This window comes from Canis lupus, chromosome 1 (genome assembly GCF_048164855.1).
Source record: "Canis lupus baileyi chromosome 1, mCanLup2.hap1, whole genome shotgun sequence".
In the NCBI taxonomy this organism is placed as follows: Eukaryota; Metazoa; Chordata; class Mammalia; order Carnivora; family Canidae; genus Canis; species Canis lupus.
The window spans coordinates 86,027,853-86,045,984 of record NC_132838.1 but is presented as its reverse complement, the minus strand read 5'-3'; the positions used below and the strand labels follow the sequence as shown (position 1 = coordinate 86,045,984).

Genomic DNA, 18,132 nt, shown 5'->3' with positions numbered 1-18,132 from the left:
TAGAAAGTGATGGTGTCTTTTGAGTGCAGAGATAATCACACACTTAGGAGAGTTTCAGAAGCAAAGGAACTATTATTCACCTTCAGATCAACCCTTTGTACAGATGGTCTTTTCCTAACCCCCAGGAAGTTAGTGAAGGAGTAGGAATGTATTGTGGTGGGCAAGGTGTGGGAGTGTGTATTCTAAGTGCAGTAAGCTCCCCTGCATAAGGGGACTCACACGTGGTAAGCTACTATTTTATGAGGTATGAGTAACTGATACTTGACTTTGGCCATACAGAACAGAAGAGTATGGGAAGTTTGCACTCAATTCCATTGGTTACTGACTGGAGACATTAAGTTACTGCTTTAGAGGTTTCTAATTAGTGGAGGTTATTTACACTGATGCCAGTAAAGCTAAACTTTATAAGTAAAATCCATTTTGTCATGAAATTGGCTGATATGACCATAAACCTTTATATTATACAGTTAATTTAAAAATGGATAGCGTAGGTTTTTGTGATCATATTTTACAATGATGAACACACATCATCTCTCTATCTTAGTAGGGTATAGAGGCAGCAGAGAACACAGTGAGAGAGAAGATGGGTTTGGATGTTGCTCTAATGCTGTCCTTTGTATAACCTTTCACTAGTGTTGTCACCGTCTGCTACCTCATTTTCTTGGTTGATCAAATGTGAATAATTTACCTGACATGTACCATGTCACTGGAGTAATAAGGAGAGCTCAATAAAAGAAGCTTTCATTTGCTTTGATCTTCTTGGAAGAAAAGCACTTTATAAGGCTAGGATATTATAATGATCTTTAACTGACAGATGATGGAATCAAGTCTGGGTAAGGGACTTAGTAAGCCAAGCTGATTAGTGAGTCACAAGCAAAGACAGAATGAACATTAGGGTTCAGATATCAATGTGTATGGATCTGTTTTTCTAGGTTATAGTTCTTGAGCCATTTGTTCAAAATGCCCATGTGTTATTTATTTTGAAAATCTGAAATTTATTTATTACAGATGCACATACATACATGTGTACATATATATGTGTACAGACGAGTGCATGCAGGCATACACACACAGATATATATGTGTATATGTATATATACATATATGCAAAAATATATGTGGCTTTAGGCTAGTCTAGGTCTTAAATTGTACGGAATTGTGTCTGAGGACAAACTAGTTTGTGCAGCATTTAAACAGAACCTCCAAATCTTAGTGGCTTCCAAAGGGAAAAGTTTACTTCTTGTGTACTCGACATGCCCAATGTGGGTTGGTAGAGGGCTCTGCTCTTGTAAGTTACCCTTACTGCCGAGTCCTAGACTAGCAAAATAGGGTCCATATGGAACATTGCTGGTCAGGGAAGCAAAGACAAAAGCCACACAGAGCTTTTAATTTTTCTATTCAGTAGTGAGACACCTCATTTTAATGACTATTTCATTGGCCAAGCCTGACTTTTAGAAGGGAGCAAGTATAATGACTCACTGGCATCTCAACATTACTAATATTGCCATTTGAGAATATAGTGTAGGTGCTATGTAATTCTGGCACCTAGCCTGGGACAATCACTCATTTGCTCTCATTTTTGAGATTCTAAGTTCTCTTTTGCTATCCTGTAGCAAAGATACCCTGTCTTGTTCCAAAGCCTATCTTCTTACTTTTTTTAGTTCATACAATTTCTAGTTTAGAGCAGTTTTGGGTTCACAGAAAAACTGAGTGGGAAGTACAGAGCATTCCCATCCCCTGATCTCCTTGACATGCACAGCCTCCCCTACTAAAGGCATCCCACACCACAGTCTGGTGCATATGTTACAGTTGATAAACCTGCATGGGTATATCATCACCTGAAGTTCATACCATTAAAAAAAATCATTTAACTTCCTTCAGCGTCTCTGGTCCATTCAGTATGCTAAAATATTCAGATCTGTTGTGTGAAATCCTACCAACAGGACAATCCAAATTTTGGCAAGATTCCACTTTTGAATGAAATAGTTTAGTGCTGGTCTGCATAATTTTATTTGCAGAAATTAGTTTCTTCATCTAACTCACCCCCTACCCTCCCTGTGTATTATACCAAATTTACGTTGGATTAGTTAAAGCAGCTACTCTACATATCCAGGAAATATAAAATGCTCACCCTAACTAGAAGTGCTGAGAGCTTTATTATAGCTGGGACAGTTTAAAAGATACGATTCTGCTTATACTTCTAAAATAAATGCACATGTATCCTCTTTTTGTTTTTGGACCAACACATTGCTATTAATATGGTTTTATGATACTAATGGATTTTCTCATCAAAGAAAATTGAAATTTATTTTGTTGAAATAACCAACTAAGCTATCAAGTAAATGCGATCTTACCTAAGTGCTTCCTGTTTAAAAGTGGCATTTAAAAATAGCTTTTAAAAATCAGATGTACAAAGCAGTGGATTTCCAGGACAAGCTGAAGTAAGAAAGTAAACAGATTAGGTTAAATTAAATGAATGTGTTGAATTTTCATATATCAAACACATAAAGTGTCCTATGGACTGTTAACAAAACACTGTCTATTATCGGGCCTAAGTACAACAGCTCTAAAACACCATCCTAGCTACATAGCTAATAAAGAATAGCATCAGAAAAAAGATAAGCTTATTTTAATTTTTTTCTCTTCCATTAAGCAAAAATTAATTAGCCAATGAGAAAAGTAATTAATCCAGATTGTGCAGTGTATTTGAGTGGAATGAGTGGTTTTAAGAGGTTCTTATTACTATTTTTAAAAATTTTTAAAAAGACTTTATTTACTTATTCATGAGAAACAGAGAGAGAGAGAGGCAGAGACTTAGGCAGAGGGAGAAGCAAGCTCCACGCAGGGAGACTGATGTGGGACTTGATCCAGGGATTCCAGGATCACGCCCTGATCCAAAGGCAGACACTCAATCGCTGAGCCACCCAGGTGTCCCAAGAAGCCTTTATTAAAAAGAAGTTAAATTTTTAGGTTTATTAATCAGTGATTTGAGTATTAAGGGAAATCCAGCTTATCTGAGAAGTAGAAGGAAGAGAGAAGTAAATACATGTGATACACTGTTTTCTCTGGTGTTTAAGTTTATTAATGAGAGCAGATACAGTTAGTGAGCAGCATAATAACTATGAAAGAATCACATAGCAATTCCTGGATAGTGGGGGAGACGGTAAAATGGGCATAGAAGATGGAAATTGACCAGCTAAGTTTATTTATCAAAGGATTTGTGTGTTGAAAGTGGCACTACGTTTTCTGCCTTTAGCAAATAAGCATGGTATAAAATAAACAGGTGCTGTGTGACTTTGTTATGAAGAGAAGAGTCGAATTGAGCAGAGCCATGTTTTTCCTTCTAGGATGGGCTCCTTCTTCGCCCCCAGCCTCCCGGGCATCAATATCCTTCGACTCCACACATCCATGTACTTCCAGTGCTGGGCCGTGATGTGTTGCAATGTTCCTGAGGCCCGTGTCTTCAAAGCTTCCAGATCAAATAATTTCTACCTGGGCATGCTACTGCTCATCCTCTTCTTGTCCACCATGCCGGTCCTGTACATGATTGTATCCCTCCCACCATCTTTTGACTGTGGCCCCTTCAGGTTCTTGCTTTTGAAATTCCATCTGGGTGGTTTTCTTCCAGGCATGGAGACAGGAATGGTCGCTCCCATGAGCCTTGCCTCCCTCCCCCAAACAGTGGCATTTTGGTCTATAGATACTGATTCTTTGGGCATGCAGGCTCATTAGGTAATATGGAGAATCTTAGGCAAGTTCCATCAATTTTCTTATTTGGGAATCATAAAAGGAATCAAAAATGATTTGAGTGCACCCAGGCTCTACCTGGGTAGAATATGGACAATAAATCTGAGCCATAAGTGAGTAGCAAAGAGCAAGGTTTGATTATGCTATGAGGAGATGTGAAAGTTTTCCTGATGCTAACCACCACATTAAAAAATCAGAAGATTTGCTATGTCATGCCAAGGAGAAAATAATTAATCAACTAAAAGATTATTCCACTACCTAGGAAATGTGGTCATTATTAGACAATTATGAATATCAAGTGAGCCACACAATTTAGAATCCACAATACTACTTACTAGTAAAACAATTGAAGATGCTATTCATCATGGACATTCTCCCAAATAACAAGGACAAATCACTCACATCAGTAATAAAGAGCCAGGAAGTCTCTCTGCTCTAAGCTGAAATGTACTTCTCTCCAGGTCTCCATGACCAAGTTCCAGCTGTGACACTTAGCAAGAAAACAAAATCCTCAGGATCTGGGGAATTGATATTTCATTCCCTAAATAGGGCCTTAGAAATGAATCTACCATGTGCACCTGGCTGACTCAGTTGGTTAAACATCTGACTGTCGATTTTGGCTCAGGTCGTGATCTTGGGGTTGTGAGATAGAGTCCTGCATTGGGCTCCACACTGGGTGTGGAGCTTGCTTAATATTCTCTCTTTCTCTTAAAAAAATAAATAAATAAATGAATCTACCATAAGTCACCTCAGCCCCATCCCCACCCCAGAATCTCTGCCTATCAAGTCACTGGTCAGCATGCATTTGAATTATTTCTCCTTTCCAACAAAAGAAATGTGAACGTAAAAAGCCATGTGAATAACAAGCATGAGCCAATAATGGCTACATGCAATTTCCTCGTCATGCCATCAGACCCAAGTTATGAAATTAAAGTCAAAAGTTTCACTGCCCACAGACTTAAGAGGCACTTTTACTCTAAAAATAGTTTGCTACGGGGGGAAAAAAAAAAGGAAAGAAAACGTTAAGCCAGCGATAGGGCAAAAACTACAATAGTTTGTCATACTCAGGAAGCTGATGTTGACAAATCCTGATCACTGCCGAACACCCCCACCACCATGGGCTGAAATAAATAATGCAGACAGTGACATCTGGAGACAAAATATGAAATTGCAGCCTTGAAGGAGAGCTTGGTCTTAATAAATCTCTAATGACTCTCAGGGTACGAGGTTTACCAGATAAGCCATTCAAAGACTTTAGTTGATTGCAAATTACTCACACTACTGAATATCCAAGTTGAGTTTTAGATGTGCTTTTAACTTTCCAATTGGAAGTCGATACTTCTCAGAAAAATGTATCAAAGGAAAGGAAACCCCATAATGTCCACGTGGAGCTGGATAGGTGCATTCCTATGAAAAATATAATTGAGCTAGACATGTACCACAACCACACAATTTTAGCTTTCTGAGCCTAACTCTTCTGCCTCTCTTTGTATCACATACAGTTACTATGAATTTAATGAAAAAAAAAATTAGTCTGTATCTAAGGCATCGTACCTGATTTTGACCAAGAGTGTCCTAATTGGAAAACTTAGGCAAAATTTCTGCATATATATCACTATTTTGCATTAATCAAGAAAATTTATGTATTTTCAGTAGCATGTCAGGAAAAGATTCCTCTCTCTTATTTAAATAGTCTATTTCTCCTGTCAGTTTCCTCATTTGGGAGCAAAAGAATGTATGCTTCATTCATTTGTTTGGACTTAAAAGTTTGAAAGGGTTGCTCTGGACTAGGAATGAGGTTAGAATGCATGTATTAATAGGAGCCTCATGGCTGGGCATGATTTTGGGGTCGTTTGCTCAGTCTGCCTAGTCTGACCCTACATGGTACCTGGGTGGGCAGCAAACATGCAGTTGAGGTAGGTTAATGGATGGCCACACCCCCACAGGGGCACAGTGATGGCTAATCACTCCCAGGTACGGGTGATGTTCTCAGGTAAGGTGGCTACTATACCTTAGAAGATCCACTCTGTAAAGCAATCTGATGACATATCTAGCTTGCTCTGGTTTCGTAAGACCTGGCTAGGGAGGGTGAATTTTCCAGAAAATTATTCCAATAGGCTATTAAGTGGATTTACCTTAAACAGTTCAACAATTTGCAAACTACTTATTCGGTGTCCAGATGAAGAAAATTCTTCTAATTGCTCCACCACATTTGCTGACACCATGTTTCTCCCTCAACCCCTCACTAATAATTCCAAACAATTTATAATTCTCTAGATTCTCACGTACTCTCCTTGTTTGCATCATGGGAATTATATTTTTATGTATTTTCATCTTATTGCAAAGGCACTATGTAGTTTATCCTAGGACACTTGGAAATTGTGGAAACATTGCTACAGGAAAATAAACACTATTTGAGATGCCTGGGAGGCTCAACAGTTGAGTGTCTGCCTTTGGCTCACGGCATGATCCCAGGGTCCTAGTATCGAGTCCCACATTGGGCTCCCCTCAAGCAGCCTGCTTCTCCCTTTGCCTATGTTCTCTGACTCTCTCTCTGTGTCTCTCATGAATAAATAAATAAAATCTTTAAAAAAATAAACACTACTCATAACTCCAGAGATCTGAAATAATACCTCTCAACATTTCGGCATTTTGTATTCTGGTTTTCTTTTTATGCAGCATTTTAAAATAATCGAGATCATAAATTAAGTGCATATTTGTATTATATCATGACACTTTCATACTTATATTTATTTTATCTTGTGACGCTGCTATTATATTAATTTTTTGCTATTACACTTTCTATGTTTATTTTTTTTAAATACTGTAGCTGGCCTCTAGAGATTGAGGATAGAATATTTTCATTGCTGTAAGTCTAAACACAGTAGAGTGTTGGGCAGTAATTTGAAGTAATGAATGAATAATGACTGCTTATGCAGTAAGCATTAGAGGAGCTATAGGAGCAAACTGGACACTGATTCTGGTCCTGTGAAACTCTTGGTCCACTGGCAAAACAGATCTGCTCATAATCTAGGATTGATGGAGCTCTGCCCACGGGAGCTTAAGTGCAGTATCATTTCATTTGACTATTTAGTCACAGCAGACTGGAAAGGACTTTTGGGCATATTGACTAAACTATCAGAAAAAAAAAAAAAGGATTTCTAGGGATCAGTAGATGCTTCTTTAGTTTGTATTGAAGTAAGAGATCTGGACTCCCAATAAGACACCAGACCTGGAAAGGGGACAATCCCCAGAGATGCTAATGACTTTGAATTTGGGACAGACTGAACGCAGAGAAGATGGTTGTGGGTAGGGAGCATTTTGTAAAATTCTATTCCCCCCATTCTAACCACATTCATTAGCTTTGGCCCGAGAAGCTGGGGAAGGAAGAGTGGATTGTCTTACCTTCTCTTGTCTTTGCCTACCTTCTTACTCTAACTCTATCCCCTATGTCTAGAAGGAAAACATGGCCAGTCAGAGTGGATGAGGACAAAGAAATCTTGGCGGAATAAATTGATATGATCTTGAATGGCCTGCAAGCTACCTTCTCCTTAATATATCACAGGTCTTGCTGCATGAGTGCAGATTTGTAATTTTTTAAAGATTTTATTTATTTGAGAGAGAGAGAGAGAGAGAGAGAAAGAGAGAGAGAGAGCACAAGCAGGGGGGTGGCCAGTAGAGAGAGAGAGAGAGAGAGAATAGAATCCCCGCGGAACATGAGCCCAATGTGGTGCTCCATTCCAGGACCCTGAGATCATGACCTGAGCCGAAGGCAGATGCTTAACCAACTCAGCCATCCAGGCACCCCAAAGATTTGTAATTTGTGAAGCAAAACTTGCACCTTGGTAGTCCAGCAACTCTTGACCAGATACTTGGAGTTACTCAGTCTTTTGAAAGATATTATAGATCAGGAGAAAAAAAAAAATTCCCATGTGGATTATGTTTATTTGGTTAGGTGAGAACGTATACATCAAAAAAACAAAAGTGGAACCAGAATATTATGTTAAGTGTTATAACACCCTTTATTCTGATAATACATACAACTTGGTGATAAATAACCTGATCTCTTTTCTGAGAATTACAGCTTTTCACAGTAGAATCAATATGCATATAGTGAAAAAAATGGCTTGACATGATGGGCATGACTTTATAATTCTGACTATTAGGTACTAAGATAAGACATACTTCCTGCTCTCTTTTTTTCTGGTTTATAAAGGCTGATTCTTACCTTAATGGGTTGAGCACTAACCTATTAAGGATTTTTGCTTTTTAGGCTTATTTTCCTTCTTTTTGCATTTTCTGTTCTTAGCAGCAGGACTGAGCTGGCAGTCATTAGAGCCTGTCCACAAGAAAGAAATGCAGAGGGAGAAAGGACTCATCATTTAGTGTGGTTACCTATTAATAACTCCGATGAAAGAAGTCTGTGGAAAATGAGATAGCAGCTATTGCATAGGGGGGAGATATTGGATTATGTGTGGACTTTATTCCGTTAAGCTATTCCTTATGCTCATTTCCAAGGCTAATTAAACGATTGAGTACACTATTTATTCAGCCCCAAGGGAGTATTCTCCAACATGGACAGCTGGCCGAGGGCAGATTTATAGACTTTTCATAAAATATATTTCAATCAAAATCTTAGAAATACAGCTTTAAAAAAATCTTCTCCTAATGCTGTGGTTAATTTCCTAACTGCTCAACTGTGTGTTTATGTTCAGATATCATTTCTCATATTTTAACATGTTGACAGTAAGAGGTCAAAGTGCCAGAAGTTATAGCTTAAACATTCAGTTCCCAACCTGAAAAAGTACTTAGGTGGTGTTAGAGAAAGATTTCTAGTTTTCTTGCTGTAACCATGGTTTTTACAGATGTTGTAAATAAACTTCTCTTCCCTGCTGCCCCCCCCCCCTTTTTTTCCAGTGGCAAAAATAGGATGTTCGAAGTCATTGGAGAAACACTGGAACATGATTTCCCAAGCTGGATGGCCAAGATCTTGAGACAGCTTTCTAATCCTGGACTGGTCATCGCTGTTGTTTTGGTTATGGCGTATGTGCTTCCAGCCTCATAGAAAGGGCTTTTGTAATAAGGAAAGCCTGGCTCCTTTTAAGTTTAGCTTTTTTGGCTTTCTCACACTCTCTAAGGGTTGTGCTGTAACCTCACCAAATTCAGGGCTGATTACATGGTGGTGAGAGGCTGAAATTCATGAGCCATATTCTGATCCTATTGGATGTAATTCATAGCCATCTGCATCTGTCCTTGCCTGCCTAGGATTATAAGATTTGTTCCCAAGTAACCAAAATAATTATCAGTAAACAGCTCAAGCAAGGGAAACATAAATGCTAAATGCTAAATCTAATTAGCGCATTGAGCTTCCCCCCATCTCCTGGCCCCCACCTTGTTCCATAAAGCAGATGGCTGTGAACACATAGAAATGATGAGCCTCTAAGTTAATATTCTCTCTGGGGGCCTTATCGGCTATATTTTAGGCCTAAGGGTTTAAGGGGGTCTTAAAAATTACCATGTCCCTGTTCCGAAAGGCCATCAATAAGCGTGTGTTCATGATAATAGCATCAGAGGACCAGAAGGATCTTGGAAAGTTCACTTTGTCTATCCCTTCAAAAGTCAGAGGTGATATACAAAGGGGAACTTGGGAAGGGGCTTTTGTTCCTATGAAATTTTTATTGGCTTCTGACTCTTGACCACCACAGAGATAAAATTACATTCTGAGAAAAAATATATGTGTGCTATGGAAGAGCCAAAAAAAAAGGGGGGGGGGGGGGTGGCTAGCCTGCCCTTTCAACCCCTGAGGCCCTCCTAAATATAAAGTCGGAACGGCCACTGTTCTCTCTCAGTCAAAGAGGGCAAATATAAAACTACCCTCACAAATGCATTAGAAACAAAGCTTATATAAAGGGTTAGATTTGTTTTTAAAAAGGTAAAACTAAGAAATATCCTGGAAAGAAATCCCAGTGATGTGAAGTAACTGAACTGGCATCTGGGCCAGGGTGTTACCATCATCTTTGTGATGATCATGGTCATGTGCCACATCAGAGAGGACGGTATCATGTTCCGTTTTCTTAAGATACTGGCTTAGAGGGACAAAGTGATTTTCCCTAGATAAGAAAGAGTATAGCATAGCAAAAGAGTAGTAGTAGGACTTTGACAATAAATCCAGCCTCTTTACATGTGACACCTTCTTTGAGGGCGAGCTAATAGCCTACAGAGATAATTAAACAGTAAAGCAGATTATATTAAATATTAGAGAACCTTGATCCTGGGGTGGCATTCAGAATCTGATAGTGGATCTCTGGCTCACATATGTGAGAAAATGACCTGCTGGATGCAGCCTGTTTCACCAGATGGCCCTTGAAGTGATTTTTCTTTTCCAAGTTTTCATGATACACTGGCTTCTTGGGACCATGTTAGTTATTATATGGTTTTTAAAAGTCAAGGCCATTTACTGATATAAATGAGATCTTATATTAAAAATATAAAAACCAACAAAGCTTAATGTCAAATTTTATGACTATGGTCTTAACTTACCGAAAGACAGTTTTATTTTTAAGCAAAGGAGCAACATTGTTCTAATGCCACCAATTAAAGATTTAATAAGCTGCCTTGAGAGTATGGAAGAAGAACTAACATTGCCTGTGTTCCAGGCACTACCCATATATTAATCACTTAATTTCCACAAAAGGTTGGCTTCATTAATCACATTATTGATATTGCAGGGAAGATCTGCCCCAAATCAAGTGGTTCATAAGTTAATTCAAACCCATGTCTTTTTCCCCATCTCTTATTCCTTCTAATCATTTGAAGCACGAAACACTGAGTTTGCGGTGAGTGGGAATATACAGAAAGACTAGAAGCCACTTGTCAGGAATGGTTTACACCCAGCTTCGGCACATTTTTTTTTTCTTAAAGGGCCAAATCATAGACATATTAGGTTGTATGAGTCAAAGGCAAAACTGAGGACATTATGTAAGTACTTACATAACCATTTAAAAATGTTAAAACCATTCTTAGTTCATGGGCCATGCAAAACAGGCTGGGAGTCAGTTCTACCCTGGAAACTACGGTTTGCCAACCTTTGGTACAGACTGTGTAGAGAAAAACTGGCAGGATATGAGGTCAAATAGATGTCCTGCAAGACTGAGTATAGTTCTGAGGTTCTGATTTAAAACCCAATTTCAGTTTATTGCTGATTTGATTTTTCAAATCCTGAGATCTCATCTTCTAGTTTATGAGGCTCATGCAGTTGGCTTGGCTCTTTATTACCTTTAATTAGAGACTGTTACATGTTATAAGCATTTTGAATTTCCCCAATGGATAATACTAAATCAGCTTGGATGGTTTTTGGTTAACTGAGTAGAATTCAGGTTAGTTATCTCTAGCCAGGTTCATTCCTTTGGAGACCTGAGAATTCCAGAAATGCAAGTGACTTGTGAGGTCTTTGAGTTCATCCTCCAAATTCAGGCACATTTCTAAGAACACCCTTATAATACACACACACACACACACACACACACACACACACATTTATTGAGCACTTACTTCATGCCAAATAGTATTCCAAATGCTTTCATGTATGTAATTTCATTCAAACTCCCATCACTCGGTTAAGAGATAAACAAATCCGGCTAAACCATATCAATAATTGTGTTGCTAGCACCAGATGGCTCATAAAGGATATAATCTGGCATAGTTGGGGAGTAGAGTAAATGTGTTTAGTATCCAGTTATTTGCAACAAAGAGCAATGCCAGTTACCTTTTTTTTTTTTACTGCATTTTGTTTGTTTGTTTTGCTTTAAGTGAAGATGAACATATTTATTTTTACACAAACGTTTGGCTGGAATTTGCTCTTTCTAGAAATGTAAATGTCAACTAAAAGCCAAGAATATTCCTTTATAAAACATTTTTTTTGAAGAAGGGGAAAAATGCAAACAATACATTCTATGGGAAAAAAATCCATGTTAATGAACTATGACTATGGGGATTAGAGTCTTTGTTGTAAAAGCCAAAGGAGGGAATTTAAAGCAGAAGGTCAATTTCTTATTCTATACATTCCCTAAGCTTCAGTAGCCTTTCCAGTCTCTTGGATGCTATTCATGTCAACTTGAAATGTTACTTCTAATTATAACTTAAACTGATGTTCATACATTTCCAAGAAGAAGCTACAGTAAGGCAGTGAGGTATGGGAGACAGAATGCTGGGCAGTGGAAGAGGACCTTTCGGTCCCATCTTCCCAGGTCCACCCATGTCCCAAATATACTTCTTTACCTCTGTGTACTTCTATCTTTTATCTATACAATAAAAGACTTAGAGTAGAAAATATCTTGAAGTCCACTGCAGTGCCAACATTCTGTGATTTAGTAAATGTAAATTTAAGAAGAATCTTGAACTGAAAAGTATCATAAATCTTATTGTTTTTTAAAATGTAGCTTGACCATCTATTATCTCAATGCTACTGCAAAGGGCCAGAAGGCAGCAAATTTGGATCTAAAAAAGAAGATGAAACAGGTAGGATATAATTTATTTCATTAATATGTTATCTTTATTAATGTCAAGTAGTAGGAAATACCAAGAAATATCATGTTCTTCTCTTCTTTTTGTATTGTGTAGCAAGCTTTGGAGAACAAGATGCGCAACAAGAAAATGGCAGCTGCCCGAGCAGGTCGGAGAAATGTTTACTATTGCAGTTTTTTTCCCCTACAAATAAAATGCTCTTCCTTTTTTCCTCTTTTTTTCTCTCCAAATGGGGCATTTGATTTGATGCAGGGTGGCATTATTGCCCTGAGTGAGTCATTCCACAATTTTACTGTTCACTTTTGAGACCCTCTCAGGCATCAAATCCTGGGGCTTGTTTTTTTTTTTTTTTTTTTTTCCCAGTGGGGGAAAGGTACAAGAAAGAAAAATTTAGAAATGTAAACTCAGCAGTAGTAGAGGAAAGGTATCTTTGCAAATTGACAGTAGATGAAGATGACATCCAAATAGTCACATACAAATAACAGACACAAGGGGCACCTTGGTGGCTCAGTCAGTTAGGCATCTGTCTTTGGCTCAGGTCATAATCTCAGGTCCTGGGATCAAGCCCACATCAGACTCCCTGTTTCTCTGCCCCCCAACTCATACCTCCTCAAGTACTCTCTTTCTCTCTCTCAAATAAATAAATAAAGTTTTTTCTAAAAAATTAAATAACAGACACAAATGTATAATCTCTCCTGCTCAATGGGATCATTTTTATACATAAACAGACACATTGGGAAGATATCATTAGGCTCTTCTGCACTCACCACTGTTGATTTCCTGGAGTCTTTTCTAATTCATTAAACTCTCTTTTTTGTAACCTCCTTAATTTAAAAAATATTACAATAAGGCACACCCCTATTTGCCCAAATCCCTGATATTCTCTGCGTTCCACATGGAAAAATGATGTCTAAGAAGTTTAGGGAAAAAATTTTTTAAACTTTTCCCTCATTCTTAACTTTAAAACTCTTAATATAACTAGGGCTTTCCCCATGTATAAGTAATAAAACTCAACCCAAATTGGTTTAAATAGAAAAAAATAAATAAATTCATTAACCTACACAGATGAATAGGTTAGTTGTATGTATGGCTAAAGGCCACATTTTATCTTAAGTTTAGAAGTAGCAGGGCTGAGCCCCATTTCTCTGTGGTTCTTTCAATGCTACTTCTTCCATGTTGGCTGACCTTTATGGCAATAGGAATGGATGCAGCAATTTCCAGTGCTATGTCTTCGTATTACATTTGTCTTAGATCTTTTTTCCATCACTAAACTAGTTGTTTCTTTAATTGCATTTAAATTTTTCAGCTTTGGCAAATAAAATTGTGATACATTTTAAGTATACGATGTACATTTTGATCTGCCTATACATTGTAAAAGAACTCCCACCACTGTGTTCATTAACACATCCATCACCTCACATATTTACCTTTTTCTTTTTGGTGAAAATACTCAAGTTCTACTCTCTTAGCAAATTTCAATTCCATAATATATCAACCATAGTTCACGGTGTTATACATCACAGCCTCAGATCTTATTCATCTTATGACTGAAAATTGGTACCTTTTCATCAAACTCTACTTATTTCCCCCAACCTCAAACTCCTGGTAACCAACTTTCTACTCTTTATTTTCATGAGTTTGACTTTTTTTTTTCTTTTTCATCAGTTACCACATATAAGCGATACCATGCAATGTTTATTTTCCTCTGTCTAGCTTATTGCACTTAGTCTAATGCCTTCCAGGTTTATCCACATTGTTGTAATGGCAGGATTTCTTTCTTTTATAAAGACCGAATAATATCTTTATATTATGAATACTAGTATATTATATTATATATCACATTTTATTTATCCATTTCTCTATAGATGGACTCTTAAGTTGTTTTCATCCTCTCATGCTACAATGAATATGGGAATACAAATTAATGATTTCATTTCCTTTGGACATATACCCAGAAGTGGGATTGCTGGATCATATGATAGTTCTATTTTTAATTTCTTGAGGAACTTTCATACTGCTTTCCATACTGGCTATATCAGTTTACATTCCCACCAGTGGTTCCCTTTTCTCCACATTCTTGCCAGCATAGGTTGTCTCTTGCTTTTTGATAATAGACATCCTAACAGTGTGAGGTGTTATCTCATTGTGATTTGATTTACATTTTCTAGATAGTGATGTCGAGCACTTTTTCATGTACAAATATTGGCCATATGTATGTCCTTGAATAAATGTCTGTTCAGGAACTTTGCCCATTTTAAATCAGGTTATTTTGTTGTTATGTTGTTGAGTTGTACGATTTTCTTGTCTATTTTGGATATTAACCCCTTATCAAACATGTGGTTTGCAAATATTGTCTCCCATTCCACAGGTTGTCTGTTTGTTTTATTGATGATTTCCTTTGCTGTGCATAAGCTTTTTGTTTAATGTTTATTTTTGCTTTTGCTGCCTTTGACAACAAAAATTGTTGTCAAGAACAAGGGCAAGAAGATTTTTCCCTAGGTTTTCTTCTAGGAGTTTTATGATGTAAGGTCTTACATTCAAGTCTTTAATCATTTTGTGTTGACTTTTGTGTATGTTGCAAGATGAAGGTTAAGTTTCATTCTTTTGCGTGTGGATATCCAGCTTTTCTACCACTATTTATTGAAGAGAATATCTGTTTTTCATTGTATATCCTCAATACCTTGTCAAATCTAATGGGCCATACATGTTTGTGTTTATTTCTTGTTTCTCTATTCTGTTCCATTGATCTTACTCTCTGTTTTTGATCCCAGCACCATACTGTTTAATTACTATAGCTTTGTAGTATAGTTAGAAATCAGGAAGTGTGGTGTCTCCAGCTTTGTTCTTTTTCAAGATTGCTTTGGCTATTTGGGAACTTTTTGTGGTTCCATCGAATATAAGTATTGTTTTCTCTATTTTTTTGAAAATGCCATTGGAATTTTGATAAGGATTACATTGTATCTGTAGATTGCTTTGGGTGGTATGGACATTTTCACAATATTAATTCTTCTAATCTATTAATGTGAACTATCTCTTGAATTTGTTTGTGTCTTCTTTAATCATTACATAATGACCTTCTTTGTCTCTTGTTACTGTTTTTGTCTTAAAATGAACTTTATCTGAAATTAGTAGAGCTCCACCTGATTCTGGCTTCCATTTGCATGGAATATCTCTTTCCATCTCTTCACTCTCGTTTGTGTGTGTCCTTAAAGCTGACATGAGCCCTTGTGGGCATCTTATAGTTGGAAGCATGTATGTCACAGATATCTGCACTGCTCTTAAATTTGCTCTAGATTGTGACTATAACTTAACATTATCAAGTTAGTGTTTAGAATGGCGAGCAAAAAGTTTTGACTTTTAAGATGATCTGAATTCTAGTTAAAGCTCATTATTACCTTTATTGTTTTAAATGATGATATAATCTTACAGCATGCTATTTATTTGATGTTTTCCTGTAATTTGTACTTAAAAACATATACAAGTTTTGTGAAGGCAGAAACTATCTTATTCATAGTTGCTTCCACAGAAGTTACTACAGAACTTTATATATAACAGTCATTCAGGAATACCTCCTGAATTTCCACTGGTCAATAAGGAGTTCTTTCATTGGAAAATTTTTAAAAGGATAAATTTTTATATTAATTATGTTAACAGTATTGAATAAACATTATAAAAAGATCAGAACTTTCACTTTCACTCTCCTGGAAAAAAAGAAATATAGAAATATTTTGACTATAAAAATGCTAAGTATATGGCAGCATGGGGCACATTTGGAGGATACAGATTTTCACCTCTTTCAGAATGTTAAGCATAATGAAAACCAAATTGTCACTTTGCTTCCTCATTTCTCTCTCTCTCTGTTTCTGTTTCTCTCTCTCACACAGCTGCAGCTGCTGGTGGCCAGTAACTACAGACAATGCTGGGACTCAGAAGTACTCCTCACCTTGCTGCTTAAAAGCACTGATTCATGTAAAAGGCAAGAACACAAGCATTGTGAAGTTGCTGTTCCCCTGCTCTAACCCTCATAGATGGTCAAGGGCATGCTGGTCAATCAAAGCATCATCAGTCCTAGTCCAGCAAGGAAGATCTCCACCTTGTTCCAAATTAAGAGATTTGTCCCCACTGCCACTTTCTTGCCTGACTCATTTCCCTGGCATTTCTTCTAACAATAGAGTTTAAGGGTGGATGTGATTCATTAATACAGGTTACTGGTTTACCTTTTGGGTTAATTAAAAGTAGTTTGCTCATGTGGACTTTGGTTTTATATGTTCCTTCTGCCTTAGTTTTCTTTGCCTGGAAACAAATATTTCACCCCCTTTTTTTTTCCTGCAGAGTTCGGAAATATCTTTATAAAGTATTAATTGTAATTATTCATTAACTCACAGTTTGAAACTGACATCCTGTTTTCCTTCTTTTTTATCTATCTCCCCATCCTGGGCCCCCACAACTATACACTCAAGACTTTTTATTTGCTGCTGGATTCAGTATGAAAAGGAATGGCATTTTTAAATGAAAAATCCTAAGGGAAATAGGGGTCTAATTAGCACTGGGTTGAAGGTCTCTCGTCTTGAGGTACATAGGTCTTAGACAACCCACCTCTTTGTGAGTTAAAAAAAAAAAAAAGACATTGTACATGGTTACAGTTCCATCCCAGCCTGATCATGACCTCCAGTGATCACATCTCCTGAGTATAGATTCTAATATTCCATAATTTGTCTTTGCTTTTTGTTAAGGTTGGGAAAATACACTTTAATGGAGGAGATTTAGTTTATAGATGTATTTAAGCATTATTCTTTATTTAAAGTTTGAATTGACTTTGAATAGCAGCAACCAATGCCCTCGGTAAGAATTGTTGTGTGACTTCCATTACATCTGCTAACCCAGTGTCCTTTTCCAGGGCTAAGCCAATTTGCCTGCTATTCCCTGCAATTGACTGGCTGGTTTTTATTACCATGTTTTTGAGTTTTTCCTTCTTTACTCTTCATCTGGCCATAAAACCATCTCCCTGTTCCTCTGCCAATTTCATTCACTCATCACTGCCATGATACAAATTCAAGATGTACTTCCTTTAGTTTCACTTTCAGATTGGCTTCCATTCCGAATTGTATCACTCCTCCATAGGTTTCCTTGGACCCTAATGTCTTTAATTCGGAGTCTATTATTTAAATAGATTTTCCCGTGATTTTTAACAGTTCTTTATTGTTTCCTGTACACATGGATCATCTATCCTATCCAGACTGTAAGCTCCCTAACAGCAGGGATCATGTCTTTTAGCTCTTTTATATGCCTAGTATAGTGCTGTGCACAGGTAGGCACCAAGTAAATGCTTGTTAATTAAATTGAATCAATTTAACTTAAAGCAGTTGCACTGTGAAACAAAAATTTCTGTTATCTGCATGAGAAATGTTACTAGGATATCAGAAACGAATTATGTATTGCTGTGCAGGGTTTATCATCTCATTGGTTATAATGCAGATGAGTAAATAAAGTGATTGCTTATTTCTACGTGGATCAGTTTTGTACTGTGTAGTAATAAAATTAGAGAATTGGTTTATATGCTTTGCCAAATTTACAGTGTGGATGACACCCCCTTGTTCTTGATCTGCTTCATAACAAAGATGATGAGAGATGACAAACCGTCCCCCAAGGACTTCATTTAGGGAAAGACAGTGTATTTTTTTTTTCAGTCTAGTTACCTATGTTACCATACACAGTCATTAACGATATTATTGACTATGTTCCCTCTGCTGTGCATTGCATCTCCATGACTTACGTATTTTATGATTGAGTTTGTACCTCTTAGATCAATGTACGTTTGGAACAAATGCTCATGGTATAAGAATTCAGATATAATAATTCTAA

General features: G+C 37.2%; 1 protein-coding gene across 1 annotated transcript in view; it reads left to right on the top strand.

Annotated features, from left to right (window-relative positions):
* Positions 1–17,704, top strand: part of TMC1 (transmembrane channel like 1) — a 118,405-nt gene extending 100,701 nt beyond the window's left edge. The window contains exons 16-20 of the mRNA XM_072779409.1: positions 3,348–3,587; positions 8,665–8,790; positions 12,186–12,264; positions 12,367–12,418; positions 16,155–17,704. Of these exons, the coding sequence (XP_072635510.1) occupies positions 3,348–3,587; positions 8,665–8,790; positions 12,186–12,264; positions 12,367–12,418; positions 16,155–16,177 (520 nt within the window). The 3' untranslated portion in view covers positions 16,178–17,704. The remainder of the gene's footprint in view (positions 1–3,347; positions 3,588–8,664; positions 8,791–12,185; positions 12,265–12,366; positions 12,419–16,154) is intronic.
* Positions 17,705–18,132: the final 428 nt, after the last annotated feature.